Source organism: Urocampus carinirostris, chromosome 14 (genome assembly GCF_059441175.1).
Source record: "Urocampus carinirostris isolate Australia breed hairy pipefish chromosome 14, RoL_Ucar_1.0, whole genome shotgun sequence".
NCBI classification, from domain to species: domain Eukaryota; kingdom Metazoa; phylum Chordata; class Actinopteri; order Syngnathiformes; family Syngnathidae; genus Urocampus; species Urocampus carinirostris.
Window position 1 is genome coordinate 35604097 of NC_142362.1, and position 19650 is coordinate 35623746.

Sequence of the window (19650 nt, forward strand, 5' to 3'; positions counted from 1 at the left end):
AAGGACGTTTAAAACTACATTGAACTGTACTTTTGCTCTGTTCCTACGTGATCGCAATGATGCATTGGAAAATACCATGGTGGCACAGGCATGAGCACATGAGCATCCCACTGCTCGTTTTGTTTGCGAAGAGCAAATGATACAGAATGGAGGCTAATGTCACAAACCCGTTTGATTTGTATTTTCTTGATATGACATGCATACTGGATTGTACCTATAATTGGTAAACTTGTGTTTTCACATCCGGATTTTCCTCTATTTTGTAAATGTCTCGAAATGCATAAATAACGTACTTTGAAGAGCAAAAACATACTGGTTGACAGGTGTGTTTTAAGTAGTAGCAAAAAGTACTACAGCTCAGTTAACTGTGTATTGTCTTTTGTAACCTTGCAACATCCATTGCTGGATGGAATGGGGAGTACCTCATGTACGACACCTTCTCAAAATTTCTTAATTTTCCTTATTCAGGGTTTTTTTTCTTCTTGCTCTCATGTTGGTTTCCGGGATGTTGTAGTTGTGGTCTTTGCAGCCCTTTGAGACTTTGTTCTTAGGAGCTATTCAAATAAAAATGACTTGTGGGCTCAATGTTTGTTGTCAGGTTATTAAGAGTGAAGTGGAATGAATGTTTGGTGAATTGTTTTAGACTCAAGCCACCTCCCAATAGGAGGATATGGCATAGATAGGTTGGTTGGTCGGTTAGTTGACAGGACACAGGAGGAGAAATTGACCTGAGGTCTTATATACATACCACCATACTGTAGGCCTATTTGGGTAATTCAATACCACATTTTCTCAGAATTATACAATACTCGATGCTCTATACCTGTAGTCCGATCCATGGCAATTTTTATGTACCCCAGGAGATAAGAAAAGATGAATTTGAAAAAGAACAATAACACTCTCACCAAGTCTTGGCCTGGCAAATCTAGCCTTAGGTGCCTATCATGTGGTATATGCTACAAACAGGAAATGAATGTATTAATGTATTAAGGCCTACTGTGGATTGTTTTAGTTACCAGAAGAGATTGTTGCACTAGCATAGAAAATATTTCCGTTGTTTGGTGCAACTAGAAATGGTCTTTTTTTTTTAGCATACAAATGATACATTTTAAAATTTCGGATCACTTCAGAAATATAAGCTTTCTCTTCTATGCACTTCCAGTCATGTTTCGGCTGTACGACACGGACGGCAACGGTGTCTTGGACAGTGCGGTGAGTTTACCATTCGCTCTCTTAACTTTCTGTTTTCTTTCCATTCACCGTACCCTTTGTTCTAAGAATAGAAGCACGTTGGCAGGCAGAGTGTTGACACTAGGATCGTTTGTAATGGTCAGTCCAGTTAGTTTTAATGTTAGCCAGGTTCCAAGAAATAAACAGAACATTTCGGCTCGATTGGGATTCGTAGCGTCTTTACATAATGTTTGGATATGAGAGGTTATGATCCATATGCCACAATGTTTTCTTTTGTCCTATTTGGGATCTTTGGTAGGAGCTGGACCGCATCATTAATCAGATGGTACACGTTGCTGAGTATCTGGAGTGGGACTCGACTGAACTACGACCGGTGAGGAGAAGAGCACATTGATTTATTAGCATGTCAAAGTAAATTCGTTGATTTTGACCATGATAGATTTCAAAGTCTTAGGGACTTCATGGTAACACTTTACAAATTTACCATGTGACCTGTATCCCCTCGCTACTCTTTTTTTGTGGATTTTCATTTATCGTTTTGTGAACATTTTGTAATCAATAGTTTTTTTCAATTATCTTATACTTTTTAGTTAATTAAGAGAATTTATGATATTCTCAATTAGCCTAGCCTTGTGTGAGGTTGGAACTGTTTTCTAGAGTATTTGCCTCTCCCACTACAGATTCTGAAGGAAATGATGGAGGAGATTGATTTTGACCGAGATGGCACCGTCACCCTTGAAGAGTGGATCCGAGGAGGCCTTACTACAATCCCCCTACTGGTTCTCCTCGGCATGGACACAGTTTGTGTTCTTGTTTCACTAATACACTGGTTACAAATCTGAAAAACAGGAACTTCATATTATTGTGTTTGAAAACCAGTTTGATTAAATTCTTCTATTTGAATTAACAAATATGAAATTAAATATAATTCAATTGAATTGTCTTTGATCGACATTGATAACATCGTAGTGAAACACTTAATGCAAAAAGATTAAACGTGGCACCCTAGGGTAAACATATAAAATTAAAAACTTAAAAGAAAAAAACAAGATAAAAGACTGTCATGATAAATACACAAAATATTTACAAATTTGTGAGGAAAAACGCAAATTTGTCAATTATGGGTACCAACCGGTAAACACCGACTATCACGAAACAGCAAATCAATCAAGTCTAACTAGTTCGCCGCGGTAGCTTCTATCTCGGTATCGTTTTTTTTTCGTTGTAAACGAAGCGAGCGGTTTGATGCTACTGTGCGCATGCTCTGCCGCCTGGGGATTTCCCATCATGCATCATTCCGAAAAAAAAAATATGGTGTAAGATTATTTTGTATTGTGTAAGGGAAAATACGACAGTTTGTACGGGCATGGAGCCGTGGAGGTTGACAGGTATGCCGTAGCGCCTACCAGAGGGCAACAGTTCAGTGAGGTGGTGGTCGAGGTGAGAAGACTTATACATGTAACTGTCAGTATGTATATTTATTTATAAATGCAAATGAGAAAAATTATATGGGTCTACATGATCAAATCGTTTAATCTTTATTTTTCCTCCTGGCAGGCCCTCTACCAGTTTTTTTTAATTCAATGCATTCCGTGACTGAAGTTTACCCATCCCTAATATGTTAATTGTTATCATTCTTTAATAGAGGAGTATGCTAACGCCTTTTATAACGCCTGTCACACCTAATTTATGATGTCTCCAAACAGAACGTACAGGAGGACGGCCAGCACGTGTGGCGACTAAAGCACTTCAACAAACCGGCCTACTGTAACTTTTGCCACACCATGCTGCTTGGCGTACGCAAGCAAGGCCTTTGCTGCTCATGTAAGTGGGTGGCCGTGACCTCTTACGTATAGTACATACACATAAGTTACATGTATGTTGTCAATAACAAATGTTTTTTTTCCAGTGTGCAAATATACGGTGCATGAGCGCTGTGTGTCAAAAGACATTGCCACCTGCATCAGCACCTATGCCAAGTCCCGTAGGCACACTAATGTGAGTGCAAACACACTTCATGTATGAGGTTTTCACCAAGACGTCTACATACTTCCAAGTGGCAAGAGACTGAACAGTCCTATTAAGATCATTCATAACCAACTATTAAGCCCCACGCATTCTTGGCACCAAAAGCACCACTGGTGATCAGCATTTTGCTTTTGAGGGGGCACTTTCTGTGGGAAAACAGCGCAGCGCCAATGGAGTTGGGTATCAAACATGTTTGATAATTTTGCCACTCTGTCACCAACATCCTCAATTGCATGGTAGACTGTTGAAAACAGTGAGCTCCCCTTTTCCACAACGCATGCACTCCAAATACAAAACACCACGGTGATGTCTGAAAACATTTATAACATTTCCTTCTCACAGTATTTCAACCTTTTCAACCACAAAACAAGTCCTAAATTTCAACATCCAAATTGAACAGCAGTTGATATCGATCAAAAATGTCCCAGTTCTCTTTTAGTATCATCAAAGTCTATGTCAGGTCGAGGAACGATGGCAAGCGGTTTTAATTTGATGGTCACTGCGGTAACCACTCTGACAACAACATGAAAACACACTTCTGAGTTGCAATTTGGCCCTGTTACGACTCGTAAGACCAGGTTAAGCAGGTGTGGAAAAATGTGGAAAAGAAATTAGATCAACCAAAAAGAAATGGGAGCCTGGTCGTGCTGGAGCAAAAATATAGTCAAACAATGTACGGGTGTAACAAAAAGGTAGTTGTATTGAGTAACAAAATACTAACACAACATATACAAAACTCACAGAATCAGGCTGAAGGACTAGCGGGTATATGCCAAAGAAAATAACTTAATAAAACGGCTAAGAAGGGAAGCAGCTGAACAGTCCAACTCACTTCACCCCCTACAGCAGGGGTGTCAAACTCTTTTTAACTCGGGGGCCACACGATAGAACAAACATTCTGTCGGGGGCCGGACTAGTAGATTCAAGAGAAAGAAAAAGAGAGATAAAGAAATTACTGAAAGAGGGAGGGAAAAGGAGAGACAGGGCAGGACAAAGAAAGAGAGGGATAGAGCGTGAGAAACAAAAGAGATGAAAAGTCGTGAGACAGGGGAAAAAGAAAGGGAGAGGAAGAAAGAAATCCAAAGAGAAATAGAAAGACAGAAGGAGAGAAAAGAGAAAAGAAAGCGCAAAGGGTATGAAGAGAGAAAGAGAAAAGAGAGAAAAGGAAAAAAGGAAGTTAGAGCAAAAGAGGTTAAAAGACACAGAGAGAGAAAGAGACAAAGAGCAACAAAAGAAGAGAAAAAGAGAGACACAGAGAGTGAAAGAGATAGAGTGGGAGAAAAGGGTGGAAAAGAAAGAGAGAGCAAGAAAGAGAGAGAGAGAGAGAAATAAATACAAGTACAGTGTCTTAGTGAGAGGCACCTGGCTTTGGCAACATCAAGTGGACATATTTCAACCCGCAGCTTGTTTTTCTCTTGCGCTTCTCTGAGTGTTGTCTCGCGGGCCGAATTCATTCCCTTAGCGGGCCTGATCTGGCCCGCGGGCCGCCTCTTTGACACCTGTGCCCTACAGCAACCAGTCACTGACTGCACTGCTTTAACCAAAAGTACAAGGTGGTGTAACACATCTAACTTGGTGTGTTTAACAGAAACAAATCCTATGAGTGGCATGTATAGAGGCCTCTGTCTGACCTACAACACGGTCACAGGGCAGTCGCAACATACCAGTCGGTAGGTGTGTGTATCTGATGGCTGAAAAAGAGTAAACAAAATGGTCAACAAAAAGGGCGTCAACAGATGATAGTGAACTGCAAAATCAGAGTGCCTTTTATACTGATTGGCAACAGGTGATTATGATTCATGGGCGGAACTAGGAAGTAAGGTGGCAGCTGGGCAGGAAACTGGAGTTGCACAACTGCGTAGCAATCTGGCACTATTCTTCACAGTTTGCCCTGGCGATGTTTTCTAGATATATAGTGCTCACGTTTGACACGAGGCAGCCCTCATTCGTGTTTTCTCTTAGTGCGGTAGTAAATATGTGTTTGTGTTGCTATTTTGAATGGTCACGTGATCCAAAAACACGTAATGTAAACAAGTTGGAGCAGAGCTGAAAAAAGCTTAAGGTGCGTGGGGACATGGCGCTGTTGGGGTTCGTTAGCCAAAAGCGTTATTGGCAAATTCCCCACGTGGCTGACGCCGAGTTTGCGCTGGGCTTTATATGTCAATTGACCAGAGCAAAGCAATTGAGAAAAAATGCTGAATATGAATAATGATTATACATTATATTAAGTCAAGATAGATGTGGAAAGGAAAAAAAAAATGAAATCAGTTGTTTTCAAAAAATACTTTGGGAACCTTAAAGTATCTCAACACTGCTTACAAAATGTCTTGTGAAAATGTCTATGATAAATTGTATTAATTTTAGCACTTGATTCTTTGCAGACTATGCAGCACGTATGGATAGAAGGCAACTCCCCAACCAAGTGCGACCGATGTCACAGGAGCATCAAGTGTTACCAAGGCCTGACCGGCCTTCACTGTGTGTGGTGCCAGATCACTGTGAGTCATGATGGATGGATGCTTTCAAATTTTGCATGATTGTTGCAAAGTATTACATGAAGCGATGCACCAACATATATTTTATTTTGGACATGACAAGGAAAAAAATGGAGAGCGCTGCCAATCTTATATCACAGAAAGGAATTTTTTCTCAAGTGTTTGTGTCTCCCACTTTTTGGGTGCCCACTAGCCAGAGTTTGTTTAATGTTTACATGCTGGCCCTTTTGACCTCACTTACTTCAGTTGGGCAGTAGAATATGTATTTACTTATTAACGTTCTCGTCATATTATCCACTCATCCGGTCATTTTAGGTGACGTTCGATATTTCTGCCAGACGTGAAATTTAATTCAGCTTGACGAAGCCGATGTCCTTTGCGTACTGCCGGAAGCACTGGCGGCACATGTTGAGTCCGTATTTACGGATCAGACCATGTTTGTTGGAGCAAACCCGGCAAGAGCGGGATCCCTGTCCAAATTTTCTCGGGTGACTCCAGTAGAGTGTCTGGTGGCCCATCTTGTCTCTTTGCGCTCGAGCGTCGGAAAGCAAACAAATTAAACACACAGGAAAGCAAAGCAACCAATCGCCTGGTGTCAAGACCAGAACAGAGACAGGACTCACTTGCATTGCGTAAGGGTTGCACCCACGATCTGGTGATTGCTGGACGCGGGAAGCAGGTCGTTCTGATACTCAGATTGCGCTCTTAACGCGGAAGTGGATCTTCCGTGGCGAGCGATGGTGGAGTCTGGGACGGAAAAACGGGTCAGTAGCCGGGACAGGAGAGCAAAAACGTGGTCGGGGTCGGAAGCGAGTCGTAAGCCAGAATAGGCGAGAAGCCGTAGTCGAGGACAAAAAGAGAGACAAAAAGAGAGTAGACGTGGTCAGGATCAAAAACGGGTCGAAGCCGGGGAACAAGCGGGAGCAAAAATGGGACAGGTAGGAGTCTGGGTCGAAAAAGGCTTGCCTATTGTTAACTGAGGTTTGCAGACGGACTGACAAAAGGGGAAAGACATGAGTGGGTACAAGTACTGATCGGGAGCCAATCAGAGTCCGAGGCAGTTGCCGCCAAAGAAGCGGGCACAGCTGAGTCACATCACTAATCATGACACTTGGTGCGTTCAAAAAACAGACAAGCCCTCAGGAACTTTCAAATATTAAAAGAAGGCTCCAATTTTTGAATTTGTTTTCTTTCTAGATATATTCCTGTTGACGACTGAGTACTTCATTAAAAGTATTATTTTTCAAATGAGCTTCACATGATAGATGCCAATCTTATCAATATGGCCGGGAAAGCAAACTACGGTTGCTCTTACCCAGCCTTTTTCTCCAGACGGAAAGTTTGCTTGTTGGAGCCTAAGATTCAGCTGGAATTCTTAAAAAGTTTAGTGTGATTTCAGTAAGGAATTAGCTTTGTAAAATGGCCTAAAGGAAAAAATAATAATAATAATAATAAATAAAATAAAATAAAGAATAGTGTTGATTTAGATTAAGGTGTCTTGTTTAAGTTATCTGTATTTTTGGGCCTAAACCAATTTTGGAATAGATGACTGAAGAACAGTTGCATGCATCTGTTTGGAGGTTAAATGATCAGAAAGGTAAAAAAAAATGTTTCAGCGCATTCCTTTATGTTGATAGACGTGAGTCATATGCACACATGTGAAATGCAATTTTGACCCTTTAATATGTTAGAAAATTTTACAAAAGGCAAAACATCCGAAAGTTTAGGAAGGACACTGTTTAGAATAGAGCTCCCAAGTGTTTTCTCCAAATTTGGTCTTTTATATCAACAGAAAAAAATAAAACAAATAACAACATTCTCTACAAATGTAAATGGTGCAACTTCAACCTTTTAATTTGACCGTTTGATTATATATTTTTTAAGTGTATCCAAAAAGGCACTTTTTTCAGATATGGAAGGTAGCGAAGCCATGTACCAAGCACCACCTACTGTCCATCTGTGCACTTCACTGTTGACGTCTGTTTATGACAGCAATACTACCCTGCAAAACGTAGTGATTATTTGTAGGAGTACGCCTACAGAACCTTAGTAATAATGACAGGATGAGAAAACAATCTTCATGAAGCGGCCACTTTTGAGCAAGTCTCTGACATTAACTGTAACTTGTTTTTGAGTTTCAAGATAATATGACATAACATTTCAAAGGGATCTACATAAACTTCACAACAGTATGTTACACAGAAGCATTAAAAAATGCATCCAAATAGTATTTTAATTCTTTCTGCCTTGCATAGATGTAGTACCACACATATCCACAAGATGGGCTCGCTCACTTACGGTTTTAGCCAAAATATGCCACAGCAGCAGAACTGACATCAAACTTAGTTTTGGAACGCCTGCCCGTTTTTCTGTTGTATAATAATAACGTATAATAACTCTGGAGACTGTACTTTGTGTATTACTAAAAGATGGAGTTTCCTTGTTTTCCCTTCGCCAAAATATTAATTAACTGAAACTACATTGATGCGTCTGTCCTCCAAATGGCTGGCGTCCAATCTAGACTGAACATTTATTGAACAAAAAAATCAACTGGTGTTTTGATTGATTCATGAGCAAACTTATTGAGGGCAAGCGATAATGTTGTTTATCGCCTTAATGGCGCTTCTGTATTATCATATTTGTTTCATTCCCCAGCTGCATAACAAATGTGCATCCCATGTGAAGCCAGAGTGTGACGGAGGAGCCTTGAGGGATCATACGCTGTTACCATCCTATATCTGTCCTGTCGTCCTGGTGAGTCACGCACCACATGACATTGGAGTAAAATCTACAGCAACTCTAATTTGTACGGAGTAAAGTAACCAGACAAGGTTTAAGTTCTTCCTATCCACCCCATCCACAACATGAATGTTCCTGTAGGGACGGGTTTAACAGTCTCAATTGTATGCTAGGATTATTGGAAATATTTATTTTGTAAACAGTGCTGTGCTGTCGTAATAACAGTTGTGCATTTTATATGGCGCCCCTTGAGACTCAGGTCTGGTAACGTCACTGGTCTCTATTGTCATTGATATCAACGTTGTGGAACATTGTATGCAACAAAATTAGACATTTCACTCCAGGGTCAAACACGTATAGATCCGAATGACATTGAATATCAACTCTGTCTTTTACAGGCATTCAGGTAAGTTACCCAAGATGTGAAGAATGCCCCAAAAAAAGCTGACTCTGCATTTAGTCTGTGGACTGTGCAGCCCTGCTTGTGATAAAGGGCTATACAAATAAATATGACTTGGCTTGTTTTATTTCCACTTTTTTTGCGAATACAGTGGGACCTCACTACTTCGCGGTTCGACGTTCGTGGCTTCAGAGCTTTGCGGTCTGTAATGGTTAAAAAAAATATATATATATATATATTTTTTTTTTTTTTTGAAGGGGCGTCGCTGCTTTGCATATTTTCACTTTTTGCGGGGTTTTTCGGCGGAACGTCAGCGAACGCGGGATAAGGAGGCCGGCTGGATGGGACGGGGGCGGGGGGGAGTCGGCGGAGGTCACTCCCGGGCCGCGGGACGGAGCGAGTTCGATGGACGCGGCGTCACCCTAATAAGGATAAATGGTGCAGATAATGAGATGAGATGTGATTTATTATTTATTTATTTTTATTTTTTTGAAGGGGCGTCGCTACTTCTCAGATTTTCACTTTTAGCGGGTGGTTTTGTTCCCCATTAACCGGGTCTAAAAATAATAATAAAAAAATAAAAAAAAAAGTATTTTTTTTTTTTTTTGGGAAGGTGCGCCGCTATTTCGCGGATTTTCACTTATCGCGGGTGGTTTTGGTCCCCATTAACCGCAATAACCGAGGTCTTACTGTATTCCCACTACACAGGCTCCAAGAGCTTATATCATATACATCTTAGAAGTTTTAGAATTACACGCCACTTTCAGGTGTAAACAGCAGCTGCACATGCCAGTTTGAGTGTCACGCTATAGCTTTTCTTAAGTGGTCGTGTCTGATTTAGACTTCAGTAAGCACCTGGCTTTGTTTCAAACTTTGACATTGATTCTGTTTTTTTCCCAGTTGCTTTATTTTGAAAAAAAAAAAATGTGAAAAGAATGCATTATTCAATGTTTAAACACAAAAAAAGGTGTTTGGTATTATCTACTCTGTTAGGGTTGTAACGTGTCTTTTTTAGGAGACTTTTGTTTGCTAGAGATATCGGTACTTGGGTTACTCAAAGGCAGTGGTTCTTAATTCTGTTGGAGCTACCGAACCTGACCCGTTTCATATGTGCATTTACCGAAACCCATTGTAGTGTAAAATAAAACTTGTGCTTTTCTCCAAATGCAAGATATATCAATATTTTTTAATGGTGTATAAAATGAACCATGCATGACAAAACTAATCTCGTGAATGAATTTAAAATACAATTGAGAACTGCAAATCAGTGTGACCTCTGCTGTTGTCTTTGAAAGACCAGTTCAGATATGTGTGGCTTCACCATGACAAGTGCTACCTACTCCCGTGTCATTTTCACAGCAAAGTCTGTTCCCTTTCTTTGATCTTATGTCCAGCATCTTCGAAAATGATTGCTCGCAAAGATATGTTGTAACAAATAGTATAAAAATAACTCCAGGGCTTTCTTGGCAATAACTGGATACATTTCCATGTTTTGACACCAAAACATTGACTTGGAGTCTATGGTATGAGTAATTATCCTGGTAAAAATGTACACTATCGTTCAAAGATTTGGGTTCACCCAGACAATTTTGTGCTTTGGCGAAAAAAATGACCTTTTTAATTGTCAAGTGAATTCTCCAATGTATATGTTTTTTTGTCCATATTCATCGAGTCCTGTTGTGGGCCAGTCACAGGTATGGCTAGTTATTTGCCACTCTCCCTTTAAGGCTAGCATCTTAAAGGCCCCTTTTCACTCTAGATGTTGCCGGTCTTTTGCGGGGACTATTTAACCAAGCTAATAGTTGAGGACCTGTAAAGAGTGTGTTTCTCAATTGAGAGACTAATGTACTCGTCATCTTTTCAATTCCCTTGGGTTAGAGTCTGTTTGTGATGTACAGTACTCTAAAGAGTAGTACACAATGTTGTAGAAGATCTTCAGTTTCTTTGAATTTTCTTGCATGTGCCTTCATTTCTCAAAAATAGAATAGACTGTGATGCCCCAAATACTCATCTAGCTCAAGGGAAGGTCAGTTTTATAGCTCCTCTAAGCAGCTAAACTATTTCTAGCGCACAGGTTTTTCTAGTCATCCAATAACTTTCTAACACAGTTAGCAAATACACTGTACTATTAGAACCCTGGAATGGTGTTGGGCCTCCCTTAAATAACAGACGTTTGCAGCTAAAGTAGTCATTTGGAACATTAACAATGTATAATATGTATTTTTAATTAGTTTAATGTTATCTTTATTGAAAAAAAAACAGGTATTTACATAGAAAATAAGGACTTTTCTAAGCGACCGCAAACTTTTGAGCGGTAGTGCGCATTGAACACCGCTAAAGATAACTATAACGTAAAAAAAAAATCAGTTCCCTTAGCCTGTGTATCCTCAAAGATAAAACCACCGATAAAAAACAGAAGTTACAATATTTTTGGGGGGTATTATTTGCAGGAACGCCAGTCTGTTGTGAAACGTGGCGAGGGAGAATCTCCTCCCTGCAGCAGCCCAGATGACATCAACCAAATGTTCAAATTCTCCCCTGGAGACGGGCAAGCACTACAGGTAATACTGGTCAACACATTTATACAGATTTCTTTTCAGGGATAATTTTTTTTTTTTATAGAAGGGGTCTTAAACTCGAGGCCTGAGGCTCAATGGATGATAGCCCACTGTTACTGATTGACTTTTATACATATTATTTTAGAGCTTATATTGTGTAGGTTATTTAAAATATATTTGAGAACCCTGGGATGCTTTTGTCAGAGGTTTTCTTGGAAAACCTAATTTGGCCTCTCCCCATGACCCTTGCTCTGGTGGGCCTGAGGAAATTACAGTCGTGTGCAAAAGTTTGGGCACCCCTGATCATTTCCAAGATTTTCTTTTATAAATCATTGGTTGTTCAGATCAGCCATTTCAGTTAAATACATCATATAGAGGACAAACACAGTGATATCTGAGAAGCGAAATAAAGTTTACAGGATTTACAGAAAGTGTGCAATAATTACTTAAACAAAAGTAGGCAGGTGCATAAATTTGGGCACCCTTGTTGTTTTAGTGATTTGAATACCTTTAGCACTAATTATTGGAACACAAAATTTGTTTGGTAAGCTCATTGGCCCTTGACCTACATACACAGGTGAAGCCAATTATGAGAAAAAGTATTTAAGGCGGACAGTTGCAAGTTGTTCTCCTCTTTGCATCTTCTCTGAAGAGTGGTAACATGGGAGCCTCAGAACAACTGTAAAATGACCTGAAAACAAAGATTGTTAAACATCATAGTTCAGGGGAAGGACACAAAAACCTAACTCAGAGATTTCAGCTGTCAGTTTCCACGGTGAGGAACATAGTGTGGAAATGGAAATTCACAGGCACAGTTCTAGTTAAGGCCCGGAGTGGCAGGCCAAGAAAAATCTCAGATAAGCAGAGGCGAAGAATAGTGAGCACAGTCAAACTCAACTCACAAACCAGCTCCAACGACCTACAACATGATCTTGCTGCAGATGGTGTCACTGCGCATCGTTCAACTATTCAGCGCACTTTGCACAAGGAAATGCTGTATGGGAGAGTAATGCGGCAGAAGCCTTTTCTGCGCAAATGCCACAAACAGAGTCGCTTGAAGCATGCTAAAGCACATTCTGGATAGTGGTGCTGTGGACTGATTAACTAAAATTGAGTTATTTGGACATATCAAGGGGCGGTATGCATGGCGGAAGAGGAACACAACATTCCAAGACAAACACTTGCTACCCACAGTAAAATTTGGTGATGGTTCCATCATGCTGTGGGGCTGTGTGGCCAGTGCAAGTACTGGCAATCTTGTTAAAGTTGATGGTCGCATGGATTCCAGTCAGTAAATTGTTCAAACCTCATATTATTAGAAAATGATATAACAAAATTGTGAATATGTTTAATTGCTTTTAAAAGTGTCGATAAAAATTGTTCAAACCTCATATTGTTAGAATATGATATAATGAAATTGTGAATGTGTTTAATTGCTGGTAAAAGTGTCAATGAAAATTGTTCGAACCCCAGTATCAGCAGATTCTTGCTAACAATGTTCTGGAATCAGTGACAAAGCTGAAGTTGCACCAGGGCTGGATACTTCAACAAGACAACGACCTAAAACACTGCTCAAATTCTACAAAGGCATTTATGCAGAGGAACAAGTACAATGTTCTGGAATGGCCATCTCAGTCCCCAGACCTGAATATTATTGAAAATCTATGGTGTGATTTAAAGCGGACTGTCCATGCTCAGTAACCATCAAACCTAACTGTAGTGGAGATGTTCTGTAAAGAAGAAAGGTCAAAAATACCTTCAACCAGAATCCAGACTTTCATTGGAAGCTATAGGGAGTGTTTGGAGGTACACATCCAATCTTCACAGTTGTAAAAAAGAAAATAATAACAATGATATAGTATCAACTAGACTTTGTGATTTTTTTTTCCTGCAAACATTTTATGGGATTTCTGAAAGCTGTTGAATGTCTGCTGATTGCTGAAGATTGCTTGGAAAGTGTGAACAAAGTACAAGAAAAGTGTAACAACATTGTGTTCAAAACGGTTAAAAGAACTGTGAAATCCGGGTGTGACATAGAAGAACAGTACAGTGAGAGACCTTCGCAAGTTTAGTTGGCTTTGGTGAGGATTGAACTAATGACATTGTGGGTTGGATGAGTTTTGCTGAGCTACTTAGGATGTTTAATAAATTGATCTATGATCAATCTTATAAAAGGGTAATAACATACTAAAAGTAATTACATACATTAAACAATTTTGTCAGCATGGTACCGGCGACTATCTGTGTAGCTTAACCGATTATTTCACCAGCGGATTTGGATTTAGTTGTATCGCACAGAGTAGACGAAAGCTAAAAGCTATTGGTGAAACTTGTCTCTTTAGTCAATGAACTGGAATTTTAATCTGCTTCAAGATTGTTTTATAGAAGTGCACATGTATATTAGTTACTTTGATGCCCATGGATTTATTCAGGAAGAGTAATGCAGTACTTAGTGATATTTGATCTGGTAACTCCTGGATTACCAGCCAATGCACTTAGTCCATTGCAACAATGGGCTGTACCAAACACCAGTGAAATATGCTTTTATTTAGACGAGAGAGAGTGGCTACCAGGGGCCTAGAAGATGTAGAAAATCAGCTCCCACAGAGCAGTTCAAAGTTGTATAAGCGTATCTAGATTCAGGGGAGTGGGAAGAAAGACTGAGATGTTCGGGACATGTGTGATATTCATAGTTCAATTGTGCAAGTGAGTATGTGAAGTAAAAGATATAATACTTTATGGAACATGATTTTTTTTTCAACAAGTTGAACTCACAACAGTGTAAATTGAATGTTTTATGCAGGCCCTAGATACCTTCTAAAGTTTGCACTTGTATTTTTTGTTTCAATGGAAGTCAACAGGAGTTTATTGATATTTAAAGCTTTATTTTATGATAAATGTCATTGCACTATCTTCATCACTATTTCATGATGCACTTACATCCTATGCCAGCACTACCTTGTAAATATTGTCTATTTGTTCTACTACTCAATTGTTTTCTCTTTTTTTCGATTTCAAGTCTTTTATTTAATGTTGATTCTGGGGTGCCACATCACATTTTGATGAAAACAATGTACACTATGTGTAAATCAATCACAATAAGGACAATTATAACTCCAAAACTTCTAAGATATGGAGGATAAAACCTCTTGGAGCCAGTGTGGCAGGAATATTCCCCAAAAAGTGGAAATCAAACAAAATTTCCAAAATTCTGTTAAGACTCTTAAACCTGTTTTTGCAGTGTCATTCATTTTCAAGCCCAAGTATCAAGCAAAAACCCAAATATTTTCAAAAAGTAATGTTATTGTCTATACTTGTACTCTTCAGATCTCGCCCATCCCAGGCACACACCCTCTGCTGGTGCTGGTGAATCCAAAAAGTGGTGGAAGACAGGGGGAACGGTAAGGGTTCTTTGCATGGAATTAATTCTTTATTTTTGAGTTCTGTTTGGAGTCCGTAGAGTAACTAATGCTGTTTAGAAATATTACTACTTCGCAAAGAGTAACCCTTAAGGACCAATATTGTGTTTGTAATAGTTTGTTCAGTCAGTTTGTCTTATTAAGTTGGATGTATGGGACTGCTCTGCTCTGCTTGTGTGTATGTGGTACATAATTTATCAACATCTTTAGAAACTTACATATGAAGGGGTTGTAGGCACAACAACAGAGGCACAGTTGATGGTGATGATTGCCTGTGTCAATGAGAATGTGTCACTAGATTGAACTAATACGTCTCCCAATGTGACATATTCTGTCTCAGATTCACCTTCAACATGATTATGGAAAACACACAAATTAAACTTAAAATTAACTTTTCCCGGGGTACAGAACAGGGACACTTATGATTGGAGGTATTTGTGTGCTTTGGAACAGAATTATGCTTGTTTTACCACTAGAAGGCACTAAATAATATTGTCACACACTGTCCTGGCCAAAGTTTGGTTTGTGGTGCCAACTCTACTAGATGCTAAATCACTGGCAAAATTTCAAAATTTTAGTATCACATTGTGCAATATGCATTACATCACTTGTAGCTTTCATGCAGTATTTCCCAAAAAAATGAGCACACCTCTCACATTTATGCAGAGATTTAAAAATAATCTGAAATAGAACATAACTGAAAAAGCATCACGTTGACAGAATGAAGGCCATGGCTTACTGGAAAGATATCCTCTGATCTGATGAAACAACTATCAATTTATTTGGCTCAAATGGTGTGAACCATGTGTGGCAGCAACCAGGCAAGGAGTACAAACATGTTTGTGTTGTGCCTAAAGTGAAGCCTGGTGCTGGGAATGTCATTTGTTGGTGGTGCATGAGTGCAACTGGAGTTAGGCAATTGCATTAAATTGAGGAAAACATGAACTGTACTGTGAAATACTGGAGCAATAAATGATCCCCTCCCTCCAGAAACTGGGTCACAGGGCAATGTTCCAGCTTGTCAATGACCCCAAATACACCTCTAAGATGATCAAGGCGTTTTTAAAGAAGCTAAGGGTAAAGGGGATGAACTGGCGAAGCTTGTCTCCAGATCTATATCCAATAGAACATCTTTGGGGCATCCTCACGTAGATGGTGGAAAAGCTCAGGATATTAAATATTCCCCTGTTCTGTCATGTTGGCATAGAGGAGTTGAGGAGCATTCCAGTGATAATGTGTAAGGCTCTGTTGAAATCCATGGCTAGAAAGATTAAGGTGGTTCTTCAAAATCATATTCGCCACACAAAATATTTGCATTTGGCGGGCTGGAATAATTTCCCTTACATGTTGCCCCCGGGCCTTAGTTCGCCCACCCCTGTCAATTTGCTGTTTAAAAAAATAAAAATCTGCGTTCTTTAGAGTCAGTGACACGTTCGTAATGTAGAAACATATTTTTCATGTTAACACTTTTAAATGTAGGGAAAAATGTCCCTATTATTTGTAAAAAATTGGGTTGGTTTCTTTTTAATTTTTACTCATCTTTTAAGATTTGTTTGTTTGTCTCTCGCTTCAGAGTCCTCAGGAAGTTCCGCTACCTTCTGAACCCAAGGCAAGTGCACAGTTTGGACCAAGGTGGCCCAGCACTCAGGTAATGCTTTTCACCAATTACAATCATTTTCAAACTTCTTCGGTTACATAATAAATAACAGATGTTCTGAGACCATGAATCAGACTTAAACGAAACTCAGAAAACACAAAATTAAGGACGCAATATAATGAATGTAGGTTACCGACAGGGTTAACTTTGCTTTCAAAAGAGGCAGAGTGTTGCCATGGTGCCTTAGCAACAGGCTCAGCTGGCAACATAGTTAGGCGGAGATTGGTTTTGGCCCACCAAGGCGCACTTGTTTTAGACGCTCATAAAAATCTCAGTGAAGAACACACACATGTGATTCAGTGGATTAATGACAATTTCACACTGACATAGACAATGTATATGACTCATGTGTTTTCAAACTTGTGACGTTTGTCCCTGCGCTTTAGCACCATTCCAAGCATTGCCGCAGAGCGGAATGTTCTCCGTATCAAAGGTCTGAACACACAATTTGGGGAAAGCTTTCTGAAGGAAAAGGCTGCATTTTTCCATGCGGTGTAATTCAGGGGTAGGCAATTGTTTGATTGATTTGATTTTTTTTGTATCTGCCGATAGTCTGCAAACCAGTACCTCTGCAATAGATGGAATGAAGGAATTAAATGAAAGTGATCTATTAGGCCCCCTTTTTTTAAAGCACTGGCCATATGTAGTGTCCTTTGCTGCTTGTGTCACCGAATGTCCAAGCAGTATTGGACACTACGCTGCAATTGATAGGCATTGGAAAATTCCAAATGCAACATTGCTGGCTCAGAAGTGGGGTTTTTTTTTGCATGACATATGATTAATAGCTTCCTGATGAATAAAATAGGTAATTGAAAAATAGCAAGTCTAGAAATATATAGACAGCTATTTGAATGTTGGCCCGAGCCCACTACACATTGTCTGAATATTCTTTATCCGTTCGAAAATAAGATTTTCAGCGTTTGGCAGTTATGTCCTAATGAATACTCAAAATAGCTAAATCATGTGTACTTATTCTATATGACATGTATCTGCGGCAAAATATGCAAAAACAACCACGGCCTAAAAATCCATCAGGCCAGGATGAAATGTTTGGAGCGGGAGAGACCTGGTAAGACGCAGAAGGAGCCCGGACAGGAGGCAACCCACGGATCCCAGTCCCTCCACGTGCCAAAGTCTCCCAACCCCAGCAGAGTAGTTCCACGGAAGCGGATTAAATGGCCTCCAGCGGACAAAGGGAGCGTGTGGCGGCAGTTTGATGAGGACCTGTCCAAAATCATCTAAGCCAGAGCCAAAGGAAACGTTGACAGCAGATTCCAAGCGATGACCACCATGATCACCAGCTATGGCTCAGAGAGATTCGGCTGGACTGAAGAGGGCAACACCAAGAGCACCCCTTACACCATGAACCGCAGAGCCACAAAGATACATTAACTGCGCCAGGAGCTCCGAACCCTCAAGAAACAGTTCAAGAGAGCCGCTGAGGAGGAGAAGCAACTGCTGGCAGAACTGCATAACATCCTGCGGAAGAAGCTGACAACTCTACGCAGGGCAGAGGGGCACAGGAGACGAGGAAGGGAAAGGGCAAGAAAGCGGGCGGCCTTCCTCGCCAATCCCTTCCGTTTCGCTAAGCGGTTGCTTGAGGACAAGCGAAGTGGCCGGCTCGAGTACTCAGGAGAGGAGTTGAACTGCTTCCTCAAGAACACACTGACCGACCCAATGAGGGAAGAAGAGCTAAGTCACAACAAAGCTCTCATCACCCCAGCCCCACCTACAGAGGATTTCAGGGTGACGGAGCCGGGCCTGAAGGAGGTTGAAGAGGTCATCAAGGCAGCCAGGTCAGCATCTGCACCGGGCCCCAGTGGTGTACCCTACCTTGTCTACAAGCATTGCCCGTTGCTTCTCCGGCACCTGTGGAAGACTTTGAAAGTGATCTGGCGTAGAGGGAGAGTGGCCAACCAGTGGAAGTGTGCTGAGGAAGTTTGGATTCCCAAGGAGGAGGACTCGAAAAATCTCAACCAGTTTCGGACAATCTCACTATTGAGTGTTGCAGGGTAGGTGTTTTTTAGCATCGTCTCCCAAAGACTGACAGAGTTCCTCCTCAAGAACAACTACATTGACACTTCTGTCCAGAAGGGTGGGATTCCTGGAGCTCCTGGCTGCCTGGAGCACACTGGGGTAGTCACACAACTTATCAGAGAAGCCCACGAAAACAAAGGAGACCTTGCTGTGTTGTGGTTGGACCTGACTATCGCCTACGGGTCCATTCCACACAAACTAGTTGAGCTTGCACTACAACTCCACCATGTTCCTAACAAGATCAAGCACCTGATCCTGGATTAATATGACAACTTCAGGCTTAGGTTCACTTCTGGGTCAGTAACATCAGACTGGCATCAACTTGGGAAAGGCATAATAACGGGTTGTACCATATCCGTTATCCTTTTTGCTTTGGCAATGAACATGGTATTCAAAGCTGCAGAAGTGGAATGCAGAGGGCCAATCTCCAGATCAGGTGTTTGCCAGCCTCCCATAAGAGCATATATGGATGACCTTACCATCACCACAACATCTGTCCCTGGGAGTAGATGGGTTCTGCAGGGTTTGGAGAGACTCATAACATGGGCGAGGATGAGCTTCAAGCCCTCAAAGTCAAGATCCATGGTTCTAAAGAGGGGGAAGGTGGTGGATAAGTTAAGGTTTTCGATCTCTGGAACAGAGATCCCAACCATTTCGCAACAACCAGTTAAGATCCTGGGGAAACTCTTTGATTTAACTCTGAAAGACTCTGCTGCCATCCAAGAGTCTGTTAAACAACTAGCAATGTGGCTCACCAAGGTGGACAAGTCCGGCCTGCCTGGTAGATTTAAAGCCTAGATCTACCAGCACTCTATTCTTCCCAGAGTCTTGTGGCCTCTCTTGGTCTATGCAATACCGGTATCAACTGTGGAGATCCTCGAAAGGAAGATCAGTAGCTTTTTCCGGAAGTGGCTGGGAATTCCCCGCAGCCTTACCAGCGCTGCTTTGTACGGGACAAGCAATACCGTCCAGCTACCCTTTTAGCGGGCTCATTGAGGAGTTCAAGGTGGCACGTACTAGAGAGGCTCTTGAGTACAGGGATTCCAAGGACAGCAAGGTGTCATTAGCTGGGGTTGAAGTGAGAGCCGGAAGGAAGTGGAGAGCTCAGAATGAGGTGGAGGTGGCA

The 19650-nt window shown here is 40.8% G+C and overlaps 2 protein-coding genes across 5 annotated transcripts in view; one reads left to right on the top strand and one right to left on the bottom strand.

Annotated features, from left to right (window-relative positions):
- Window positions 1–19650, top strand: part of dgkg (diacylglycerol kinase, gamma) — a 158470-nt gene that overhangs the window by 52775 nt on the left and 86045 nt on the right. For 3 of the 4 annotated variants that reach the window (XM_088352146.1, XM_088352148.1, XM_088352147.1), the window contains 10 exons: window positions 1163–1212; window positions 1490–1564; window positions 1872–1991; window positions 2898–3015; window positions 3101–3189; window positions 5601–5717; window positions 8370–8468; window positions 11304–11414; window positions 14739–14812; window positions 16404–16478. In XM_088352146.1, coding sequence (XP_088208272.1) covers window positions 1163–1212; window positions 1490–1564; window positions 1872–1991; window positions 2898–3015; window positions 3101–3189; window positions 5601–5717; window positions 8370–8468; window positions 11304–11414; window positions 14739–14812; window positions 16404–16478 — 928 coding nt within the window. The remainder of the gene's footprint in view (window positions 1–1162; window positions 1213–1489; window positions 1565–1871; window positions 1992–2897; window positions 3016–3100; window positions 3190–5600; window positions 5718–8369; window positions 8469–11303; window positions 11415–14738; window positions 14813–16403; window positions 16479–19650) is intronic. The other variant, XM_088352149.1, reaches the window with a different exon arrangement.
- LOC148353312 (small ribosomal subunit protein uS14) lies at window positions 6045–6268 on the bottom strand. The gene has a single exon (XM_088352150.1). It carries the CDS (start codon window positions 6230–6232, stop codon window positions 6062–6064), a length of 171 nt encoding a protein of 56 aa, XP_088208276.1. The 5' UTR covers window positions 6233–6268; the 3' UTR covers window positions 6045–6061.

Bases quoted from the DNA above. Each gene is read 5' to 3' on its own strand.
- LOC148353312 (XM_088352150.1), bottom strand. From the start codon at position 6,232: ATGGGCCACCAGACACTCTACTGGAGTCACCCGAGAAAATTTGGACAG.